This window comes from Nematolebias whitei, chromosome 7 (genome assembly GCF_014905685.2).
Source record: "Nematolebias whitei isolate Nwh7 chromosome 7, NemWhi1, whole genome shotgun sequence".
Lineage (NCBI taxonomy): Eukaryota > Metazoa > Chordata > Actinopteri > Cyprinodontiformes > Rivulidae > Nematolebias > Nematolebias whitei.
In genome coordinates this window covers 38,338,763-38,362,628 of record NC_056504.1, presented here as the reverse complement: position 1 = coordinate 38,362,628, position 23,866 = coordinate 38,338,763, and the positions used below count along the sequence as shown (strand labels likewise).

The window sequence follows — 23,866 nt, the reverse complement described above, 5'->3', positions numbered from 1 at the left end:
ATCCAATGTGGCTCTTTTTCCAAATTAGAGAAGTGCTTACAAAATGAAGGAAGCAGTATGAGACATTCACAAGAAAAATAAAGGAGCTATTAGCTGCTGGTATTTTCCCCCCATCTACCTGACAAATATATATATTTTAGATCAAGAATTGTAAGTTTTCCAACCAAATTCATTTTTGTGCATCCCCTTGTAATTACTAAATTTGACCACAAGAGGAAGCTACAACAGAAAAGTTGAGCCTGTTTAAAACCTTGATTGGAAGCTCAGTGTGCAGACTGAGGCCACTCATTCTGCATCAAGTCTGTCAACACTCATCTAAACTCAACACAGAAACATGGAATATCAACTGATGTTTACTCTGGCACACAAATCTGGACAACGGAGTTTTAGTTCTTATAAACTATGCCTTTAACTTCATTTTGCTTCTAATTTTATGTTTAAGTTTTCATCTTTACCTTTACTTTCCTCTCTCGGTTAAGGTAACAAACACTGTAGAAGCTCATCTTACCAGCTGAGCCACTTGTTCCTAAAATACCCTGAACAAGATGGAACACCGGGGCTAATTTTGTCATCCTCTAGGCGAACTAATGTGTCTCTGTAACCTGGATATCCCTGGCACCCTGCCCCTATCACTATGCAAGCAACTCCAAAAAGAAATAGTTACAAGATCAGTACTTTAGAGTGGAATTATTATTATTGAGGTCCTGGCATGCTGCGATGGGCTCTTTGGTTTGTACGAGCCAAATGAATAGTGCTGCCATCTCTAGTTTAAAATTGACTTTCTGCCAGAAACACTTCATGGATTCTGCAGAAACAATAAAAGCAGCTTGAAGTTACAGCTCGGCTGGCTTGTCTGTATAAATGCATTTTCTGAAATGGTGTTTTATACACTCTGATGTGCAACGACTCTTAGTAAAATTCTATAATTAAAATAAAAAAAAATTAACCAGTTTCGTGTTGCTTTTATTATATTTGTATTCTGCTTTCTATAAACCAGACTGACATTTAGTCTTTAAGTGGCCACGAGCAGAAGATCTTTGAGCATTTTGAAAAATGTCCACTGCTTTGGTACTAATCACGTTTATCCAATTAATTGCACTGTGGAGCGTTTCGACCCATTTTAGAGATAACGCTGCAAAATTTTCATGAACTTGGGTATGAAAAGAAACAATTAATATAAAATGTTGTCATGAACCTGTTTAATGAAGAAACCACAGATGACGGCCCCTTCAGGCTGGTACCATGGGCACCAGGTATGTCGAGTGAATATTTTTATCCTCAGCTCATCTTACCCTGATCCACCCATCACTTCCATCTGGACACATCAGACCACACAACTTTAATTACAGCATACGCGTTACTAAATCTTCATGCACTTGAACTATAACAATTAACTACAATGACTGTTCTATTTAATTTTCTTCGTATACATCGGTGCAGAAATGTTCAACAGTGATATAAATTTACTGCATTAAAAACAAATGAAAACCAGAAATCAACTGTTTATTGATATAAACACAGATGTTACATGTAGGCTCTCTTATGAGGAACAGTACATTCATTCGAGTAAGACTAACAAGATGTTTCAAGATTTGAACATGTTGAGTAATCATTAAGAGTGTTCCGGGAAAACAAAAACTTAAAGAGGAAAAATAAATCAACTTGTGGACATGGATATGGACTTAATAATGGAGATTTTGGGACGAAGCGACGACAGTAATTGTTCATCTTAACAGATCCTCAAACTCGTTGAGAGGTCACAGGCTACAGCTGTTTGTAGTGTGATCACCAGCCATCTATATACATGTTCTTCCAGGAATCCAACACCCTCCTGTTGTGGCAAAAATACAAAGTATTAGAACTTTAAAGTACTTTTTAAATGTTTATGATCAAATGTTTTAGAGAATTTAAGTCACGCACCTTATGCTACAAACTTCCGCATACCCTCTGCTCCTAATTTTGGGAAAGCAACAAACACATTTTTGTTAAGTTGACAGCACATCAAAACTGCGTTAAAATCAAATAAATCTCTTGTTCACGAATGATGGCTCCTAATAATTTATGCTGGTAATACTAATAAGTACTCTAATGCTAAATTGATGTTCTAGGGAGGAAGCTGCCGCTGAGTTAAGGAAATGTGAAGAAGTCATCAGACTGAGTGCAGGAGTTATTTCTGATTTAATTTATGGCCTCTACTACTTGAACCCGTTCAGCAGCAGAGGCCACCTTTTCCAAGTTTAGTTACCTCCATGTATGGGCAGACGCTCCATGTAAGTCATGGAGGAATCCGCTCGTTTAAATCTATCCTGTGAAATCATTGTTTTACCTGACAGTCTTTTTCTGAATGTTTTAAATGTAATTCAACCACACATCTTGTGAGAAATCGGAGTAAAACACAATGTACTGTGGGTATTTAAAGCACGATCCGTGTCACCTGTGATTGAGAAGATGTTAACCTATTTCTTGTCCGCGTCTGGAATCACAGGCTCTGTTGAACAGAAAGTTCGGTCAAAGCTCAAAAGTTGGCAAACAAAGCAAATAACTTACAACCTTATGATGACATCGTGGATTTAAAGAGCCAAAACTTACGTTTGACCTCCAGCTTGCAGCTGACGGTTACTTCTCCGAGATCGTTCATGGCTTTGCAGGAGTACACGCCGCCGTCGAAGTTACCGGGTTTTCGGATCTCCAGAGAACAAATTCCCTGGACGCAGATCTGCCTGAACTTGGGGTCGTCTCCGATAATCATCTGGTTCTTCATCCACTGAACCTTGGGCTGTAGAAAGAAAAAAAAAAAAACATGTTAACGCAATGTTGGACGAATAAAACAAACAGTACAGGAGCTCAGGAACAAACGAGACGCGCCGGCCATTCCAAAACAAACACATTTGGGTTGAAGCAGATACACAGTACTCCCCTGGTATGGGGGGTTTAATGGCAGGGACATGGTGAGAAGCCCTCAGGCAGCAACACAGAATGTTACACATGCGACCCAGCTTCCCCGTCACAGACTTCTCCTCTTCCCTTGCCTCTACAAAGAATTCTGTTGACGTTCTGTCCTGCTGGCGACCTGGCTGGTTGTGAGCCAAATAAGAAGGTGAGAGTCCAGCAGAGGCAGGTGAAGATCTTCCACACCGACAGCAGAGCCTGAACGATGGAGGGAATGCGTTGCTGCTGACAGGTAGCTGCAGCTTGCCCCATCATTGGTGTCTAATTTTTAAATGAACATTATTGTTTAAAAACATGACCAGATGTAGAAATGTGTTAGACCAAGATCTTTGCCTACAGCAGTTCTGGTACTGACAAAGAGAGATTATGCACTGAGTGAGAATAACAGATTTTAAACATCAGTGACAGGATACTTCATTTAAACACTTTTAAATTCAATGAATACAGTTAGTGGCTGATAATGTAATATTAAAGACAGCAAAGCAAGTGTTTGCTTGGCATTACAGTAGTCCCTCGCTACTTCGCGGTGCGATTATCGCGGACTCGTTCTATCACAGTTTTTCAAAAGAAGATTGGACATGACACACTACTGGCTGATGGATGGATGAGCCGCACGGTCAGCATGGAATTTTTATTTTAAATAAATTATTTCAAATTATTTAGCACCTGCTGCACATTTGTGCAGTCCAGAGCTGCAGGATAAACTTCATGCTGCAGATGATCAGCTGACCAGCTGTTCAGCATGCAGAGCGGAGAAGTGGGCGTGGCCAAGAGCGCTTGCAGGTGGCAAAGAGCAGAGGAGGCGGAGCTGAAATCATGACATTCTGTGCTCTTTTAGAGCAGTAGAGTTTAGAAACATTGTTTAGAATATAGCAAATGTGTGGGAAGGGTTTAAAATGCCTATATATATATATATATATATGTAATAAAGCTAAAGGAATAGCAAAAACTTTTAACAATGATTGTTAGAAAATACTAGTGACATAAAAACTATTAGAAGTTGAGGTGGAAGGATTATAATCAGTAGTAGTGTTTCTAATAATGTTCAACAGGTTTATAACACCATTTGAGGCTTTAGGGTGAAAAACAATGTTTATTTAGTCTTTGTTTTACTAAATTACCTGCAGGAGAGTTTATTAGTACTTTCTTTTAATCTTTTTTTGCACTTTTATAAAAATAATATTACACCCTCATTACTTTTACTTGGCTTTTTTCCTCCTAATTTGAATTCTTTTGAGCACATCAGTCTTTATACAGGGTCAACCCAGCAGAATAGCTTTTAACTCACTATGCTGCACAGTTAAGAAAACTTTATTCTTTTTTTACATGATCAATATGCCAACTTTAACATGTAGAGAATATATGTTTTATAGATTAGAATAAAACCAAAAAAAAAGGGTCCATAAAAAAAAAAATCCAGTTCGACAGATATTTTTTTGTCTTTTCGTTTGTTTTGTGGGGCTGCTTCCTGCTGGATCTGTCAGCTCAGACATGCATGATGAAGAGTTGCTACTGTACCTTAGGAAATCCCCTGACGGAGCATAACAGCTTGGTGCTGTAGCCGACAGTGGTGCTTCTGTCGGTCAGATTTGTGGTGAACTTGGGCGCCTCGCTGAAGTTGTGCTCCTTGTAGTCTGGAGGTTTGTATTCAATACCTGATGGATGGCATGAACCAGACAAGCTTCAGGTAAAGGCTCTCAGATTGAACACAGTGGCGTTTTCACTTAGCACCTATTGCAATTAATTTCAAATTAATTTATCTATTCCCACCCCAATGGTACGAACGTAGTCCTAAATGCATGCATCGATCATCACAGCCCTTTCATCTTCAGTGTGATGCAGAAAATGAATGGTGGATGTCAAAAAGAAAAACTGAGAAACCCCCTGGGATATTAATCAATAAAGCAACACTTACATATCCCTCAAAAGCCAGAAATTCTCTTAATTAAAAAAAAAAAACACTATTCCAGAAAATACTCCGATCAGATTAAAATGAGTGAACAACATCAATCTGAATTAGCTGACGATTTAATTTCAAATTCGGAGTCACTTTCAGAAGATAAAAAGTTACCTGTCTTCAAGATCTTGGCCTCTTCCTTTGTAACGGCGGCGCTCTCGCTCATTCCACACTTGTTTTCAGAAAACACTCTAAACTTGTAGGTGTTGCCCATGATGAGGTCAGAGATGGTGGCGTTCAGTCGGTGGTAATGCTCTAACACAGTGAACCAGTCCTGCAGGACAGTGACAAGAAAGTCCATTCGACAAAGTAATGTAAATATACTATTTATATTTCTGTTCATACGCTTTGGAAATTATCCACCACATTTATTAAACAGTACGTAAACCCTCTTTCACTCTGAGATCTTACTCCAGTCTTTTTGTCGGCCTTCTGGATTGTGTATCCTGTGATCTCGGTGTTTCCATTGTCTTTGGGAGCGGTCCACTCCAGAGCGACGTTGAAGCCCCAGGTATCCACAATCTTCACGGTGGCAGGAGGCCCTGGCAGCTCTGAGCGTCGACGTGAACAGATTAGCTATCTCGTACTAATTTAACCATCACCTCACTGCGTTAATATTTTCCTCACCGACGATTTGAAGGGTGAGTGAGGCCTTGTCTTCGAAGCCCTCCACCTTCACGGACATGTCATAGACGCCGGAGTCATCTCTCTCGGCTGCACGGATGAACAAGATGCTGTCTCTTTCGGTGCTGCGGATGTTGACCCTCTTTGGGTCCAAGGGCTGACCTCCCTTTGTCCAAGTGACCACAGGTTTGGGTTTGCCCTGAGGAAAAAACAAATCATACAGTGAGTTTCTGTTTATTTTACATGCGACAGACAGGCAGCTGTATCCTGCTTACTGTGAACGGGATGGTCAGGTTGACCTTGTCTCCAACATGAGCGACGTACCGCTGCCTGAGGTAACGAGGCAAACGGATCTTGGGACGGTCTAAGCAATTGAAAAACACAAACAAATAATTAAAATTAGTCCACATTTTTATGTTGTTTCGTGATGGATCTATTTCAGAACCATTTTACTCATTCTAAAGTTTCATCATTTCCTTTTCTCTCAGGTGTAAAACTTGTTTTCCACATGATATTGTGCTTTACCAGCAAACAGAGCAATAATAAAATGAATAAAATGTAATATGTGCCTTCGTATCTTAACTAACCTGTTATTAAAACTATTTCAATCAAATAATAAATTATAATAAAAATGAGAAATTGTTTTAGACCAGCTGCTTTTCCCTCATTTTTTTCAACGCAAACAAGTTTTTAATGACTCACATTTTTAACTTTTCCTTCACATTTCTGTCTCGTTCATCCCACACCGGTTGAAGACTTTTCCTTCTAATGTTTATGACCAACTTATCTCCTCCTTTTATATAAACCTGGTAATGCATGTGGAGATTTTATAGCGATGACTTGCACAGACACAGGTTGGTTTGAAAATACTCAGCAGAACTCAAGATAATTATATATATAAAAAAACCAGTAAATTATGCTGATGGTTCATTGACTTGTACTTGGATGGCCGATACTGCACAATCTACCTTCTGCTACTATGTTTCTTGGCTTAAGGGGAACAGTTCTAAACATGCTTGGCTGAGTTTAGAAACAGAATGGACACAGCAACAACATTTTTCAGTGGAGTCAGAAAGCAGAAAGAAAGAAGCAGTATCCAAACAAGTCAGGCTGGCACAACCAGACAGCTTGATTCTGTTTTGTTGCCAACTTTCATCCACTGGGTTACAAATGAGACCTATTCGAGCTGAAATGGAGCAAAGAATCCAACACAAGCACATACTACACCCTCACATGACAGAAACTTGGCTCGGTAATAAACTGTTTGACTCAAGAAGGTTTTAATCTGTTTAACTTCATGCTGGAGAGTTTAAATCTTATTTTACATCTGAGGCATTGTTCAAAAATGAAATAGCTGTAACTGTCTACTTAGGATGTTTATATTCATTCTCAGAAGAAACTAAAAAAATCGAAGGTTACACCCCCCTCATTCCAGGAGATGAAGACACATACCAAGTTTGCACCCAGTTTTAAGTGGTTTATGGTTGACAGAGCTATGGCGAACCAAGCTGTTCCCCTTGAGTTTCAGTTTTTTTGGTTGTTTAGAGCACAATGACATTTTTTTGTCTCATTTAAGAAAAAAAGAGGTAAACTCTGGCAATGGATGTATTTTTGCAAACAAACTGCTCTGTGGTTATTAATACATGCTCATTAATACAGGAAAATATGATGAAATGTAAAAGATGTTTCGCTACGTTTGGCTGAGTTACTTTTTTCTAACAAAAGGATGAGCCAAACTCTTCACAGAGTTCTAGTCATTAGATCATCATTTATTCTCATGCATGGTGGCTCAGTTGGTAGAGCTGTTGCCGCTCAATAAGAAGGTTGCAGGATCAAATCCTGGCTGGGGACCTTTCTGGGTGGAGTTTGCATGTTGTCTCTGTGCATGCGTGGATTTTCTTCAGGTACTCCAGTTTCCTCCCACAGACCAACAACATGCATGTTAGGCTGACTGGTAACTAAATTGTCCCTAGGTGTGAGTGAGAGAGTGAATAGTTGTTTGTCTCTATGTGTCCCTGTGAGGGACTTGAGACCTGTCCAAGGTGTCCCCTGCCTCTCGGACAGTGACTGCTGGACATGCACCAGTGACCTTCGTGACCCGAAAAACAAAAAGTGGGTTAAAGTTTAAATCAACAAAAAGTGTCAAGAAGCTTTGTGACAACACGGTTTATTTAACTGAAGAAAAAAAAAAAAAAGTTTAATTCATGAAAAGTTGTATTTTTTTGGATATAAGTTTTTTGCCTGACAACAGCAAAACAAAAGCACATTTTTCAGAGAACTTTTTAAGAACCACATGTTTTTAGAAAAATAAAAACAGAGCAATATTAATGAAAATGCCCTCAATGCTTTTGACTTCACTCCATTAAGTATCATCTCCAGGCTATCGAGAACATCGCAAAAACGTTACATAAACACAATTAAAGTGTCACAGCTAGTTAGCCACTGTGGCGCTGGACGTAAAACTGAAGCCTCTGCTGGACGCAGCTCACCACCTGCTGAGAGCAGCACGGCAACACTTGTCATGACTCTAAATAAAGCAGGCGTACTGTAGCTTTCACTATGTCAGCTCTCTGCGTGACACGAGCTCTGCAGGACTCAGTCGCATCAAAATACTTCACAAACTTACTGAAACTGTCAGTTGGTGTCTTATTAGAAACTTGTTTATAGGCATAAATTAATAGTTGATATACCGTAGGTTTCGGACTATAAGGCACACTTAAAATCCCTTAATTTTCTCAAAAATTGACAGTGAGCCTTATAATCCGGTGCGCCTTATAGTCCGAAAAATACTTAAAAAATGTGAAAAGGTGTTTTTTGCCCCATGTAGAAGACATGCTGCATGTTAAGGAGGTGATTGAGCGTTCTCCCTGTAAAATCTGTGATATGTTGGAAAATAAACAGTGACTTTTGGGAGCTGTCATTGGATTTGGGCGTCATCTGAGAACGCAGAACTTCCACCCCCTCTTTCGGAGACAGGGACCCACTGGAATTCACCACCTGCCCCCACTCCTCGCCTCTTCACAGCCCCCACCTCCTTGCAGTCAGCTCACTTGTCACCATCTATCTTACAGAAATTACCCCGGCCCTTCTGCTCAGCCTCAATCTTGGCAGAGGTTACACCACAATCCAATCTCAGAAAGAACATCTCAGCCATTTTCCAAAAGAACTCAAACATTTTGTGAGAAACCCTTCTTGGATTGTTTTTGAACGTGGAGCACCTGCTGCGGTTGCGGCCTGAACATTGGCAAGTCAAGCTGGGATCAAGTTGCTTTTCCCCCCTCCCTCCTCTTTCCTCGCAAAGAACGATGACGCTGCTCCTCCTTTTAAAGCCCTCTGGGCTCAATCATCATTTTACCACAAATCACTTGAGTTATACTGTCAGTGATTAACACTGTCAGGTGTGGAGCATCACCACCCACCCACTAATCGCACTTAGGCTGAGTGGATCGCTGTAACACGTCAAAGTGGAAACGAGGGGGTGGCCCAAAGTTTTCTACCATTAATGCTGCAGGTATGTGCCAACAGGACAGAGAAAGCTGAGAGGGAAACACTGCTAAGCTCTTTTTGCTTGACTCCTATATGTGGTTAGCCTCACTATGAAATATGTTGAGATAATGAGACATTTCAGCTCCTGAAGAAAGTCTCAACCTATCAGTTTGTTTGTTTTTTACTGCGTGTGCATTTTTATCATTTTTCATATTTCAGTGAATGATCAAGCCGTCGTTAAATATTGGATCTGGGTTTTAAAATAGTTCTAACACTTGTGTTTTTTTTTTTTTTCCCAAACATGGCTTACCAGCAACCTCCTTGACCAGAACAGGCTCGGGGAGGGCAACAGGGGGGCTGCGACCTCCTTCGTTCACAGCCACCACGCGGATCTTCAGGCGGTCATCGGTGGTCAGGTTCTTGATAACGAAACGACTGGACTTCTGCAGAGTCTCATTCACTGCCTTCCAGTCATCAGCTGTGGGGGACATGACACACGATGAAGAGGATGGAGCTTCAAACACTGACCTGAAAAGACGCCGATTCTTTTTCATCCTTCAGATGACAAGTTCTTCTTTAAACCCACTAACCCAAAATGATGTCATCAGTTTCCTGATTAGTTTTTTTTTTTTTTACTGAAACTTGAAACAGTTCTAACATGTACAATGCTAATTATCTTTACTTTAAATCCAGAATTTTGAAGATTGTAATTCAAACGTTACTTATATTACGATTTCATATTCAAGTTCATTTTCTTATATTTGAAAAACCACATTAAAGACCATACTAATACTTGAGAAAATACCAAACATATTACATAAATACAAGAGACATATTTTTGCACGATGACACATTTTCTGCTGCTTTACCAGGATCTAAACATTAATGTCAGGTCTCTCTTGTAAATGAGTCCCCGAGGCTCAATGGGATTAACCTGTATAAATAAAGGTTGTATGAATGCCAACATTTTATCTGAACCGCATAAAATAACATTTTACATCCATAAAATACTCATGACACATGGTCTTCTATTTCCCAGAGTGCACACAAAGACAACACATCTTACTAAACATCTATTTAAACACCTGCTTTTCTTTAATTAAGGTATTCTGTCTCAACTTATAGTGTATTTTTTATATAACTTGTATTTGTGTTTAGTAGCCCTGCAGCCTTGTGTCCTTTTATAGGGACTGCCCTGCTGTTTTCTTATGGTGATGAGGAACAACCGAGTCATGCTTTCATTTTACCAGAACATGAAAATCACTATTTTTAGGAGCACCGTCGTTTGCATTCCTGCACTTCAAGAACATCATAAATCTCACCTGTCTTCAGAGTTAGGACTTCAGATTTGGGGTCAACGAAGCTCGTTATGAGTAAATCAGAACAGTGCGTGATGTATTTTGCAGATTTATGAGTTTGTTCACCAAACACTTAAACTTGCTGGGTGAACATGTGCTAAAAGGAGCCTGCAGTTAAACACTGCTGAGGTTAGCTTGGTACTGTAAGTCTAAATGCAGGACCTCTAGCAGGACTAGAGCAGCTCCTGGAATGCCTGTTTCCTTCTAGGGAGAAGTTAGGCAGCTCGAGATGTAACTCTACGAGTGACACTTCAGGGACAGCTGCAACTGATACGGCCGACCCACACTGAAACAGCTATTTCACATTTCCCCGAGTTTGTTTAAAAAGAAACTTCGCTATTGGTCTGAAAACAGACGAATGGTTATAGGTGCACGTGCCAGGAGCTAATAGCAGCTGTCAACAGGAAATCTTTCAGAAAAGAATTTAAAGGTTAACTTGTCTTGTCACGATGTATTAATACTTCCACTTGACCCATTTTATGTTGTTATCTGCTGCGCACAGTTCAGGACTCACTTCCATCCTTGCAGATTTCAATTGTGTATCCATCCAGACCGGAGGCTCCAATGGTTGTGGGCTCGCTCCAGATGATGGTGACTGAAGAGTCATTTTTGTCCTCAACAAACAGATCCACAGGAGCGCTTGTTGGCTCTAGAATGACCATTAAAAGAATAATTAAGCCATTTACCGAAAGTGTTTCTTTTCTCTCTCTTTTATAGAATTACCTTTGGGTGGTGGAGGAGTTGGTGGTTTAGGTTCTTCTGGTGCTGGTGCAGCTTCAGCTGATGTTACACAGACAAGTATATTATCACGAGAATAAAATAAGCAGATTTGTAATTCACAGCACAGAAGAGCTCTTATTTGAATGTAATGTAAAATGTTCCCCAAAAGAAAGAGAAAGGAAGCGTTTTCAACGTTTGCAGGTATAGGTTTACCATGAGCGGGCGCTTCGGAGTCTGCAGCAGGAGCAGCTTCGTCTGTGGCTGGAGCTGCAGCAGCTATTTTTAAATGTTAGACATTAATGATTAGTGCATGAAGCAGATGAGACACGTTCGTACAAATCATTTGTTGGGACTGCAGGCTTTACAAAGTGTCAGAATGATGTCAGTTTGACCTGTAGTGAAATTTCAAAACTTTAATTATAATAAATAATGTTTTTTATTTCTGGTTTTTTTTATTATTTTTTTTTACCATGAGTAGAGACTTCAGGAGCAGCAAATGGTGTTTCATTTATAAGGGGCAGCTGATGTTACAGATTCAGATCTTCTATTTTACAGGAAGCAATAAAAAGATAGCTTGGATGCAATATCCAGACCTCAGTAACAGCAGTTGTTGATTTGTCAGTAACAGGTGCAGAGTCTGATATTTAAAGTTAGAAGATAACTAGAAAAGTATTGGTTAGATATTATTTATGGTCAAATCTTCTTTGAGAAGATTTCGGGTGTTTATCAAATGTTAAGTAATGGTTATTAGAGATCTCAGTAGTATGTGCAGTAAAAATTATTAGAAATATTAAGAGATTTGTAAAATAAAATAAAAAAATAGTATTTAGGGTCTGTAAAATGTAGAAACTTAGCAATAAGGGTTAGATTTTAAAGACAGTAAAGGTGCATCCAATATGATAAATACTAGCAATTAAACTGCATTAACAGTGAAATGTTAATACCACCCATCAGGAATAAGGGAAAGATGAAATAAAGATGTTTTTGGTTAGTTAATGAATTAAGTGTTAGTCGCCTCCAGGACTCGGACGCACGGATGAAGGCGCACATTAGATGTTGAAGGAACTGAAGCGTGTGGGTTTTCTGAGGCCAGAAGCTGAAAGCTGTGAGCTAAAGCAAGCACTTTACTAATTTGACTTTTAAAACTCCACACAAACAATTAGAACACTCTGTGCGCACGTGCGTAAAAGTAACCGCGTGCTTTCCATGGCACCCGCCAACAAGCCAGGCTTTGGCTAAAATAAGGAAAAAAAACCTTCATTCGTTGTGAAAGAAACTAGTATTGGCGTGTCACTGAACTAGATCGGGGCTCTCACGCACGCTCTTACCCTCTGCAGGAGCAGCAGCCTCCTCAGCAGCGGCGGGCTCCGCTTCAGCCGGGGCCGCCTCAGGCTCCGCGGGAGGAGCAGGCTCTGGGGCGGGTTCGGGAGCCGGCTCCGGGGCTTTCTCCTCTTTCTTGGCTGGTTCTTTCTTGGCCGCCTTCTTGATCGGGGCAGGCTTGGACGGCATGTTGGAGGTCGCAGCTAATTCCCAACTCAGTTAAGTCCTTCAATCTGTATCCAATGCCATCATTCCTGAGGGAGCAGCAGGCTTTTATACGGCTCAGCTTGGAGAGACACCGCCCCTTAATGAACAGCATAACACCATGCAGGACTCCAACATTATATGACTCATTAACAGTCTGGACCAGGGGTCTGCAACCTTTACGATCAAAAGAGCCAGTTTACACCCTTGTTCACATTAAATGTGTCCGGAGCCGCTACAACCTGCTACAACTGTGCTTATCAACTGCTGGCCCATGGGCCACTTTAGGTTTGCTGGAGGAGGTTTTTGTGGCCAGTAGGGGTGACATTAAAGCAAAAAAAATCTAATCACTTTTAACATTTATTAAAGAAAAAGACCAGATTCTTGTAAGGGGGGGGGGGGGGGGATAATCTGTTCTTACATTTTTTTTTTAATTAAAAAAATCTATAAACTATGCAGATAGATATATAAAGAAACAAAGTACCAAGTTAAAGTGAGTATGTTTTTCTCTTTGTACTCACTCCAGTGTTTACATCTTTGAAAAAGAATCAACAAGAAAACTATTTGAACTAGTCCTTTTTGTTGTTGTTTGTATAACCAATAAAATTCAGTTTTATGTCAGTTTTGGTCAAAGCTTGAAAGAGCCGCTGAAGAGGGACCAAAGAGCCGCATGCGGCTCCAGAGCCGCAGGTTGCAGACCCCTGGTCTGGAACAACATTCGTGTTTATTTAATGTCACCTTTTGCTGATATCCAAGTTGGCAAATTCTAATCAAGGTTCTTTAAAGAAAGTTAATTATCATTTCATATTAAATACTGATGCAGCACGGTGGTGCAACTGGTAGAGCTGCTGCCTCTCAGCGAGCAGGTCCCTGGTTCAAACCCCAGTCCGGAGGCCTTCCTGGGTGGAGTTTGCATGTTCTCTCTGTGCATGCGTGGGTTTTCTCCGGGTACTCCGGATTCCTCCCACAGACCAAAAACATGCATGTTAGGCTGATTGGTAACTCTAAATTGTCCCTAGGTGTGAGTGAGAGAGTGAATGGTTGTTTGTCTCGTTTGTCTCTATGTGGCCCTGTGATGGACTTGCGACCCGTCCAGGGTGTACCCCGCCCCTCCCACAGTGATTGCTGGACATGGGCACCAGCGACCCCCGTGACCCAAAATGGAACAAACGGGTAAAGAAAATGGATGGATGGATGGAATAAATAATAATTGTGTGTTACTTTAAATTGCCTGTGGCATGGATATCCTAAATACAAAAAAGTGAAAAATAAAAACCAATCTTAATTTTTAAGAAATCTGTTATAAAATACATGGTTTTACCCTGTGGCCATTTCACTGGCACATTTCCATTTGACCTTAGTGCAGCCAAAGTGAAACAGGAAGTGACATCAAAGGGGAACCCTTTAAAAATGGGAACTTCGTGGTCTTTGTTTAATGAAAGAATATTATTTGAACCCAGACTCTTCTTTGTCTCTTTCTGATAGGGATTCAAAATAACCTAAAGAAACATCAGATTCTTCTCTGCTGTCTGCGTTGGTAGTCATTGTAGTGATGCAGACGCTCCCCTTTGACATCACTTCCTGTTACTGCACATGTGAAGATCTCAATAACTGTTCATCTCAGCAGTGTGTTTTTTTCTCAGTACATTATTGTTATCTTTCTAACAAAGCATTCACATTTATTACTTATTTCTTCATATGTAGTAATTGATGTCATGGGCACTTTAAAGGCATTCATTGCAATGCCATGAAGACCAGTTAAAGAAATCATAAAGAAACAAAATATACACTTTTGTTTTTGATTAATGTGTCCTAAATTTAAAAATTGCAAACAAAATGTGTGAGCAGCTGCCAACTTCTACTTGTGTTTGATTACACAAGGAAAGAGTCGGAGTGAGTGAAAACATGTCAACAACGGCCAAGTCTTAGAAAGTGCTGTTTGGAACTGAGAAACTTGACTGTACTGATCTATAAATACAAATTTTCTTAACAAATCTGAATGTAATTCATGCAGATGAACCATTTTGTTTACACCGAGTGCATACCCGCATTCCCAAATTGCATATCAATACGTCTGGGAAACCAATGCAGTAAACTCATTTAAATGGCATCATTTAACATAATGGAGAATAACATTTATATTTTTGATTTCAGGCTTTGCAATATCTTTAATAACACCCCTTTATATTTCAGAACCTTACCCAGTACTTTAAATTGTACTTTGTAAGGGACAAACAGTCAAATTTGAACACAAAAAGAAAACCAAGAAATTAGATGACATGTATTTTATTATTTTCAACAAACAAATAAATGGATGGACGCCTCCATGAACTCTCATCTTCATGTTTTGGACCAAACTCTAATGAAATATATTTTTTCTCCAAAGATGCCCACCCCTCCCCACTCCATGATTGTTGCTGCATTCAGAATGCTGCCTTGCTGTATTTACAGTCTTTACAGTGATATTCTGTACAAAATAGAGAAATTAAGTTTTACAAAGGATTTTTTTTTTAGAAAAAACAAATATCAAATATTTGCGTATTAAAAATGAAAACCCTATCTTGAATGATTTTCCTAAACAATATGTTGATGTGAACATTTTTTTCTCATCACACAGCAAGTTTACATGCATTTACAACACTTACAAACCCTTAACTTTTGCACATCATGTGACGCTAGATACAGCATAACATTTTTTTTTCCACAACAAGCTTTGCAGAGATATGACTATTCAGCAACTTGTATTGGGCAAAGTTATCAGAATCGTCTCTTATTCTAGTCTTAGATCAACTACGCCAACAATGGAAATGCAAAATAAATTCATGCCAAATATGAGGCCTTTTTAAATTTCATTTTTCAAAGTTATTCAACCACATACAACTCGTTACATTTCTCCTGTTTCCATTCAAAATCCCTAAACACATCCAACAGTTTAGGTGCTGCGACTCTTTACAAACCCTGTGTTCAAATCATTTGTCTTTAAGGCTGAAACAGCACTCATTTTTATCTTGTGGTGCTTTTTGATCTAAATCAATCACTCAAGACCAAGTGAAAAGTGTGCAGTGACATCTGCCAATTGCTGACACCAGTAAAAGTTGCTGCATAGTCCTGATACACAAGTAAGCAAACACAAGTCACCGCTAATACACAGCAACAGGCACAGACACCAGTAAATGGGATGAGAAGCCGGACCGGATGGCTTTGGTTAACCTGCAGAACAGATCGGACTGTGGCCAGTCAGACCACCTGAAACCAGTAATATTTACAGCAATGAAGCCATTTAACATTGTTTCCCTCCTGAACATCTTCCATTCATTCAACTTGTTTTGAAATGATATTAGAATGCCAGCGCTGCAGATTAATCCTGTACACAATCTGCTGAAAACAAAACAAAAAAACAATCTAAAAGGTTATACTTCCTTAACTAGCTGTCATTAAAGTGGTCAGACATTCATTTACATTTACTTCCTGTAAAGTTTTGTCTGAGTGTTGATCAGTTTGGGATGATGAATATTGCACAACCACAGACCCTATCTTTCATTTACTCCATAAAGACTTTTTTTTCCTTTTTACAAAAACTCTACACAGAGTTCTTAATAAAGTATTTAAATGTTTTGTTTGAACTTCGCCCTTATATATCGTTTTGTGTCGTGTACCCAAAATGTTCTCTAACAAATACGGTACATCAACGTGGAAACACTCCACACACATCTCACGTGACTTTACTTCTCTACATCACATTTCTTTTTATGTTTCACAGAAATGACACCAAACTCTTTTCTAATCTATTTCGCACAACCATGTGACTTCTGTTCAAGCCTAAAACAGTTTGGAGCATTTTTAAAGAGCACCATACGTATCTAAACAATGACTATTCAGTTAGTTTGTGACGATGAACTGTGGCCAGTAAAACCAGCACACGTAGCTTTAGAGTCACTCTGCTCAGCCACAGTTAAAAGTGTTTAGCAGTGGTACTTTGATAAGGCTTTCTTGAAAAGCACCTACTTTGTGTTTACAGTTTTAAAGTGTTCTATATACATTCATGAATAAAATGAAATTCCTAACTTGACAGTCAAAATGCTAAATTAAAATATTTGGTTTAGTATTTCAGATATTTGCACCAAATAATGGTGTTAAATGTAACTGGAGCATAGTCTGTATGTACTTTATAAAGACTGTTAATAGGAAGGATTTGAAATAAATGTGCTATTTTCTTAGATAAATACAATGAAATCACATTCTGAATTGAATTTGTAAGCATTTTGTCCAGTTTGCTTTTATAAGAGGGTGTTAGTTATAATATCCCTGTGTAGTATCTAATACCTGAAATATATGGCAGCAATCGTAGAGCCGCTTGTCTTATATATTAAAACAAACCAAAAAAACTAACTAAGTTAGGTACTTTGAAAAATCACAATGTGATCGAATCAAAACTCATCAATTGTTTTATTCAAAAAGAGTATGACAGCAAATTAAGGTGTTAAACTTATAAAAGCTGAAAGTGATTTGTTATGTGAACACATTTAACCAAAAAAAAAAAAAAAAGATTTTGCAGAGTTCATTTCTTTTTATTTTAAAGAATAACCATGAACTACTATAATTAAAATAAACATCTGAATAAATAAGTAAATTCTGTCTGAGTAGCTTAGATAAAATTATTTAAAGCACCAATAAATTCTGCTTAGGTTGAGTTGACAATCATGTCTTTGCTCTTAAGGCATATTTTACCTGCTTGAGTTGTAAAGTTAAAGATTGCATATGTGTAACATTTAGCCTTCAAAGATCGGTACACTGAGAACTTTAAGCTGTTTTTATGATGCTGTCATACTCTTTTCCAAAACAGGTTCACACCTTCAAGAATAATGCTATTTGTTAAGGACTCAACATCCCATGATGCACTTGAGGAAAAAACAAGATGGACAGCTCACATTTTTGCAGAAATCCCCTGAAGTCAAAGTCCTCAAGCAATGGATTTCATTGTAAACTGTTAGCACCAATCTAAGAGTACTAAGGGCTAATATGGTGATCCAAATATAAAGTATTATAATACCGCTTTAATTCTTGTGAAGTGTGTTACTTTAATACTGTGTGTGTGTAACAATGATTTGGAATTTACTCACAACCTCCCACAGTAGATAATGACAATTAAAGTCACCCCACAATCATTTATAAAGGTGTGTTTCTTTCTGACTGCTCAATCAGATGTGCTGGGTGTTAATTGTGAGTTTTGCTTTTAAAGTTTAGGCAGGCTTAAATCTTCTTTGTCTGGAGATTCAATGTAATTGGCAGCCTCTTGCAGTTTCAGAAGCATTGCCATCTGCAAAAAAGAGAAATAGATAAGAAAGACAATTCAAATCCTACTGAAAAATAAAAATAATAAAACAAATGTCTTTCTTACCAAAGGATCAGACTCCATGGAGCTGGGTGGAGTTTCCTTGTGAGGCTTCTCCTCACTGGGCTGGCACGGGCTGCTTGAGCTGATGCTCGGAGGAGGAAGATGGAAAAGCTTTGCTTGGTCCTGTTGTGCAGAAGGCCATGGCAGAGTGCCCCTCACCCACTCCACTGGGTCCTCCCATACTGCCTTCTGACCGTGGACCTGAAGAGTCATGACATTTAAACAAAGAAAAACATAGAATTGTTATTGCTCTTTTGCCAGCTTTACAGTAGCTCTGTATAGTAGGCTACAATGCAATGTAATTAAACTGACCTAAAGAACCTTTGAAATCAAAGTGAGAAAAAAGAAATGCTCTAGCAAGATTTTTGTTTGCTGCTCTGACCTATCATGATCTTGCTGAATTATCACCCCCCCCCCCCCCCCCCAAAAAAAAAAATAAAAATCACACTCTAGATATCTGAATACTTCATTAAACATTTCTGGGTTCTGGAGAGAAGGGTCCATCAGATAGTCAAACCTCGGATTCAGGAGGAGCAGTGCGGTTTTCGTCCTGGTCGTGGAACACTGGACCAGCTCCACACCCTCAGCAGGATCCTGGAGGGTGCGTGGGAGTTTTCCCAACCAGTCTACATGTGCTTTGTGGACTTGGAGAAAGCATTCGACCGCGTCCCTCGGGGAACCCTGTGGGTGGTACTCTGGGAGTATGAGGTACCAGGCCCTTTGACACAGGCTGTTAGGTCCCTGTATGACTGGTGTCAGAGCCGGCAGTAAGTCGGGCTCATTCCCGGTGAGAATTGGACTCAGCCAAGCTTGCCCTTTGTCACCAATTCTGTTCATAACTTTTATGGACAAAATTTCTAGGCGCAGCCAAAGTGTTGAGGGGATCCGTTTTGGTGGCATTGGATCACGTCTCTGCTTTTTGCAGATGATGTGGTCCTATTGGCTTCATCAGGTCGTGATCTACAGCTTTCGCTGGAGAGGTTTGCAGTCGAGTGTGATGCAACTGGGATGAAGATCAGTTCTTCCAAATCCGAGGCCATGGTCTTGAGCTGGAAAAGGGTAGAGTGCCCTCTCCGTGTCAAGGAAGAGGTCCTGCCCCAAGTGGAGGAGTTTAAGTATCTTGGGGTCTTGTTCACGAAAGAGGAAAAAAATGGAGCAAGAGATTGATAGATAGATAGGTGTGGCATCTGCAGTGAAGCGGGTGCTGTACAGGTCTGTCATTGTGAAGAGAGAGCTGAGCCAAAAGGCGAAGCTCTCTATTTACCAGTCGATCTACGTTCCTACCCTCATCTGTGGTCATGAGTTTTGGGTTGTGACCGAAAGAACGAGCTCTCGGATACAAGCGGCCAAAATGAGTTTTCTCCGCAGGGTGTCTGGGCTCTCCCTTAGAGATAGGGTGAGAAGCTCGGTCATCCGGGAGGGACTCAGACTAGCGCCGCTGCTCCTCCATGTTAAGAGGAGCCAGTTGAGGTGGCTCGGGCATCTGGTTAGGATGCCTCCTGGACGCTTCCCTGGTGAGGTGTTCCGGATACGTCCCACCGGGAGGAGACCCAGAGGACGACCCAGGACATGCAGGAGGGACTATGTTTCTCAGCTGGCCTGGGAACGCCTTGCGATTCCTCTCGGAGGAGCTGGCCCATGTGGCTGGGGAAAGGGAAGTCTGGGCCTCCTTACTTAAGCTGCTACTCCTGCGACCCAACCCCGGATAAGTAGAAGAGAATGGATGGATGGATTTATTTCACTTCAATTTAGTTTTTTTTTTTAGCAAAACAAAAATAAATACTCTCAATGCGCTTTACATTTTAATGTCAATACCTGACAATAAAAGCCCGGCTGAATGTTTGAGCTCACCTTGATGCCATCTTTGGCGCCTTCTTGCAGATAAGGAATAATAGAGTGGTTCCACAGATCAATGAACCAAGATCGAAACTCATCAACTGTGACTGGACAGGATAGAAAAAAGCAAGGGCCTGCAAAGGATGAGGGGACAAAAACATCACATAATTCACAATTAATCTATAGTATTTAGCCGTACAATCAGGTTCTGATCTCTGTTTTTCATACCAATAAGAAAGTCCGATGTACTGTGCTTCTCAAGAAAGGTGTGCAAATGATACCACAGTTTTGGAACCCAGTCTAACACCCTGATGAGGTTCTCATTGGTCAAGTTTCTCTCATCTTCTGACTCCATCAGCTTCCTGTGCAAATACCGTACAAGGAAGCCATTGGCTGGTTCCACGTTGTTAGAGAAGGTCACCATTCTGAGAAAAAAAAAAAAAAGAGATGCATGAAGTCAGATCACAAGATAAACAGACAAGCAGGTCTGTTTATGCAAAAAATATTTCTATAGCACTCTGTCATAAATATTTAACAAACAACAAAACATTTACATTTTTTACTGAAACATTGAATCGTTCACTTATCACCAACCTGAAGCTGAGATGCAAGCTGTGGTTTGCGGTCATCTTCACCGGCTGATTGCTTGTTCCAATAATATAAGGACTGAATGTAGACACAACATGACATACCTTAGATTTTTTTTATCATTTAGATAGATTACATATCTGTGAATATAGGTTCAATCTATAAAGGGTGTTTTTACCATTTGTGGTATTTGCATGTAAGAGCACCATTGACAAGTTCGCTGATGGAAACGGGATCATGAATATCGTCTAGAATAACAACCAGTGGAATTTCTGATGCATTAGTTTCCCGGTCTATTTGATTGGCTAAATTCGACAGATAAAGCTGCAGATCCTGGTGGAAAAGAGGCAAAGACAAACGTTGGCACAAGACGGTAAAAAAAATCAGACATTATGACAGATCAAATAAACTCAGTGAGGCATAGGTTTGAACAAAACATCAGTTTCTGTTACCTTGCATGACTGGCGATGCATGTTGAAGGTCATCACGATGCCGTCTGTGACTTCACGGGCACTGCGGTCCACCAGGTACTCAGCCAGGCGGGATGCAAGGTAGGTCTTACCTGTCCCGCTAGGACCAGCCAGGATGAGACGTCGGTGTTTGAGTAGGAGACTGATGTAATGTTGCATCATGGGTTTGGGTATGAGAGTTTCAAACACCAGGCTGTCCACACATTTCTCCTTTAAACCTGAACATATTGAGAGGAAAGAACTGCTGTGATAAATTTAAAAGTTGATTGTATTAAGTTTTTGATAAGACTCCTATTAATATATATAGCAGAGAGAACATGTTAGAAACAGGACGTGCCTGTGAGAAATGTTATGCAAACAGAGTTCTATGACCTCTTAAGCAACACTACGCTCAAGCACTTGTCTCTGAAAATAACTGCTTCAAGTGTGGGAAGTCGGTGTTACACCCAACCCCCAGGCTGCAGAAGTCCAGTCTGCATTAACATCTATGGGGCTCATGTGTCTGAGGTTGGTTGACCAGCTGGTCCTGACAGCTCAGATCATGTTGCTCAGAGCTCTGCCTGGGCTGCTGCTACTTTCTATCTCTTCTTGCACCCATGCATGCAAAGGTGATGAGGCGGGGAAACTACCTAAAAGCCAAAATGTAGCTCTGATAAACAAACAAAATGAGGATTAGTAATTTGAGATTTAAATGAAACACTCCACAAAATATACATATAATGTCAAATTCTAACGGCGTAGTGGTGGTTGTTACGATGGAACTTTAGAGCCATGCTAAGAAAAAATAAATTAATTAAAAGCCATAAAATTACGAGAATAAAGTCGTACGATACATTTTTTTTTGTTTTTACAGATCTCATTTATTTATTTATTTCCAATCCAGTAGGCGTGTCGTTTGCTGACATGCCTACTGGATTGATCGACAGGTCACCTTATGGATCTGACTTGTGGAAATAAATAAATAAATAACAACAGCAGTTTAAAAAAAAAGAAAGTCGCATAAGACTTTATTCTCGTAATACAACAACTTTATTCTCGTAATTATATGGATTTTAATTTTATTTTTTTCTTAGCGTGGCCCTTTAGCTCTGTCGTAGGTTTGACACTTGATAAATTCTTGCTACCAATATCTTTTATTTTTCTACAAATTTACTGTTTTTTGTATAATTTAAATGTGCTGGAACTTCAATTCAGACCTTTCAGAGCCACTGTGATGCTGGTGGGGCCTCGAGACATGCAGCGAGACGGCTGCGTCTCAGGAGTGTCTCCTCCCAGCACCCTCTTTATGTGGCCCATACTGTAGCTGTAGACTGAGTCTGTAGAAAGACCAAGGCTGGAGGTGGGGTCCACTTTGGTTATGTAGACCTGAATTGGAAAACACAGAAAATCCGATGACTCTCAATGTCCAAAAAGGATGCTGTGTTCACATGTAAAAATATAACTCCCATTCCCGTGTTAGAGGCTCAAAGTGAGACACTTAACATGCTAATCAAACAGAAATGTCTTCTTCAAGACGTCAAAATAAAAATGTCTTACTTTGAAAGCTTGGCTGACAGCAGAATCCAGCATGACCCAGTCCATCCTACCATTCACCCTGACAGTGCCGACAAAGAAATCCTGCTGTTTAACCTCCTGCAGAGACAACATGAAGTTATCAGTTTGATGTGAAAAGTGCAAAGTTCTGAAATACATAAAAAAAAACCACTTACATCTTTAAAAACTCGTAAATCTACTACACAAACTACCACTCTAACGCGATGATCATCTCTTTGCAAAGAAAGGCTGAGGGAGTCTGCAGAGTGGACATCTGCTGAGAATAAAACAAATACAAATACAACATATGTGACAAGCTGTTAAAAATATATTTACCTTATTTAAAATGTTTGGATATTAAACAGATTAGTGACACACTGTCAGAGTGTGTAATGTCTTGAGGTTCAATTCATTTGCAATTTTATTAAAGTCTAAACTTCAAGAAAAAGTTGTGCTTCAAGAGCATAACAAAATAAAAAGTGATGTGACTTGCCACAACAATAATAAATAGCTAATAATAATAATTAAAAAAAATTAAAGCAGATGCAGTTTTTAACAGTTGTGTAGTTTTTTTTTAATTCTCTGTATATGCGTACTAGCTGTGCTCCACACTTCTATTTTTACTCTTGATTTTCAGTGTCAGAGGTTGGACTGTACCTGAGCTGCTCCCCTCGCTCAGCCCTCTGCTGTAGCTTTTGGGCATGTGCACGGCGACAGACTGTCGAGGTGATGAGCTTCCCAGAGCTGCGAGACCTGAAGACTGGGAGGCAGAGCTGGAAGGTCCAGGGGACGGGCAGGGAGACAGACTGCCTGTCTTCAGATGATCATTCTCAGTCTTCAGATTCTCCACTGTCCTCTATTAACAAAATCATAAAAGTTATTTGTAGTACTGAAGGTAAAATACGTTGAAGCTTATTTTAAATTACAAAAAGAAATACACAAGGTTTCAAAAACAACCGGTGAGATCAAATTGGAGAATAAATAGCTCCACAAACTTATCCAAAAATAGGTTAAAAATCAAAAACAACCGGACTTTATTCTGAAACTGAAGATGTTTTGCTTCCCATCCAGGAGTTTTAATCAGTTCTAACATGTCTGGAGTGTGTGGAGCTCACAGCTTTAGAGAAGCGCATGAGAGGCCAGGTTGTGTTCTTTGATTCACCTGCAGATTAGACTGGATCTACTCGCCTGCACAGTGGAGGCTCGTTTGGTTCTTTGTTAGCCTGCAGCTCACGAGAGAGATGTTTGGGTCACCTGCATGAAGGTGTGAATTAGAGAAGCTGACCTGGAATCAGGCCTAAAGCTGCGTTGTTAACTTTTGAAGTTGAAATCTGAGACATCCTCCTTTGTTTAAATTTTTTTTTTTTTTTTTCCTTTGACAAAAACCCCCCCCCCCCCCCCAAAAAAAAAAAAAAAAAGCATTTGT

The 23,866-nt window shown here is 39.8% G+C and overlaps 2 protein-coding genes across 3 annotated transcripts in view; both read right to left on the bottom strand.

Moving 5' to 3' along the window:
* Nucleotides 1–1,486: 1,486 nt before the first annotated feature.
* On the bottom strand, nucleotides 1,487–12,658 carry mybphb (myosin binding protein Hb). 2 transcript variants are annotated; one of them, XM_037678842.1, is made up of 14 exons: nucleotides 12,423–12,658; nucleotides 11,308–11,370; nucleotides 11,098–11,154; nucleotides 10,889–11,023; nucleotides 9,327–9,494; nucleotides 5,806–5,894; nucleotides 5,534–5,729; nucleotides 5,318–5,457; nucleotides 5,021–5,180; nucleotides 4,468–4,604; nucleotides 2,590–2,776; nucleotides 2,435–2,488; nucleotides 1,921–1,953; nucleotides 1,487–1,831 (listed from the first exon to the last, which is right to left on the bottom strand). In XM_037678842.1, the coding sequence occupies exons 1-12, from the start codon at nucleotides 12,601–12,603 to the stop codon at nucleotides 2,457–2,459; spliced, it is 1,545 nt and encodes a 514-aa protein (XP_037534770.1). In that variant the 5' UTR covers nucleotides 12,604–12,658; the 3' UTR covers nucleotides 1,487–1,831; nucleotides 1,921–1,953; nucleotides 2,435–2,456. The 2 variants fall into 2 exon arrangements, with proteins under 2 accessions (XP_037534770.1, XP_037534771.1); XM_037678843.1 differs by lacking the exon at nucleotides 11,308–11,370.
* A 5,013-nt stretch (nucleotides 12,659–17,671) lies between these two features.
* nav1b (neuron navigator 1b) overlaps nucleotides 17,672–23,866 on the bottom strand; it is a 59,362-nt gene continuing 53,167 nt past the window's right edge. The window contains exons 23-33 of the mRNA XM_037678841.1: nucleotides 23,098–23,296; nucleotides 22,617–22,714; nucleotides 22,444–22,539; nucleotides 22,104–22,272; nucleotides 20,890–21,125; nucleotides 20,616–20,770; nucleotides 20,444–20,515; nucleotides 20,078–20,274; nucleotides 19,865–19,983; nucleotides 18,017–18,214; nucleotides 17,672–17,935 (exon numbers count right to left, since the gene is read on the bottom strand). Of these exons, the coding sequence (XP_037534769.1) occupies nucleotides 17,852–17,935; nucleotides 18,017–18,214; nucleotides 19,865–19,983; nucleotides 20,078–20,274; nucleotides 20,444–20,515; nucleotides 20,616–20,770; nucleotides 20,890–21,125; nucleotides 22,104–22,272; nucleotides 22,444–22,539; nucleotides 22,617–22,714; nucleotides 23,098–23,296 (1,623 nt within the window). The 3' untranslated portion in view covers nucleotides 17,672–17,851. The remainder of the gene's footprint in view (nucleotides 17,936–18,016; nucleotides 18,215–19,864; nucleotides 19,984–20,077; nucleotides 20,275–20,443; nucleotides 20,516–20,615; nucleotides 20,771–20,889; nucleotides 21,126–22,103; nucleotides 22,273–22,443; nucleotides 22,540–22,616; nucleotides 22,715–23,097; nucleotides 23,297–23,866) is intronic.

What these genes read in the sequence shown, in the direction of transcription:
- mybphb (XM_037678842.1), bottom strand. Translation starts at nt 12,603, where the DNA reads ATGCCGTCCAAGCCTGCCCCGATCAAGAAGGCGGCCAAGAAAGAACCA. An exon ending in GGCTGCTGCTCCTGCAGAGG is followed by an intron (nt 11,371 to 12,422) that starts GTAAGAGCGTGC and finishes ATTTAAAAATAG; the next exon opens with CTGCTGCAGCTCCAGCCACA. An exon ending in ACTCACCCTTCAAATCGTCG is followed by an intron (nt 5,458 to 5,533) that starts GTGAGGAAAATA and finishes GTCGACGCTCAG; the next exon opens with AGCTGCCAGGGCCTCCTGCC.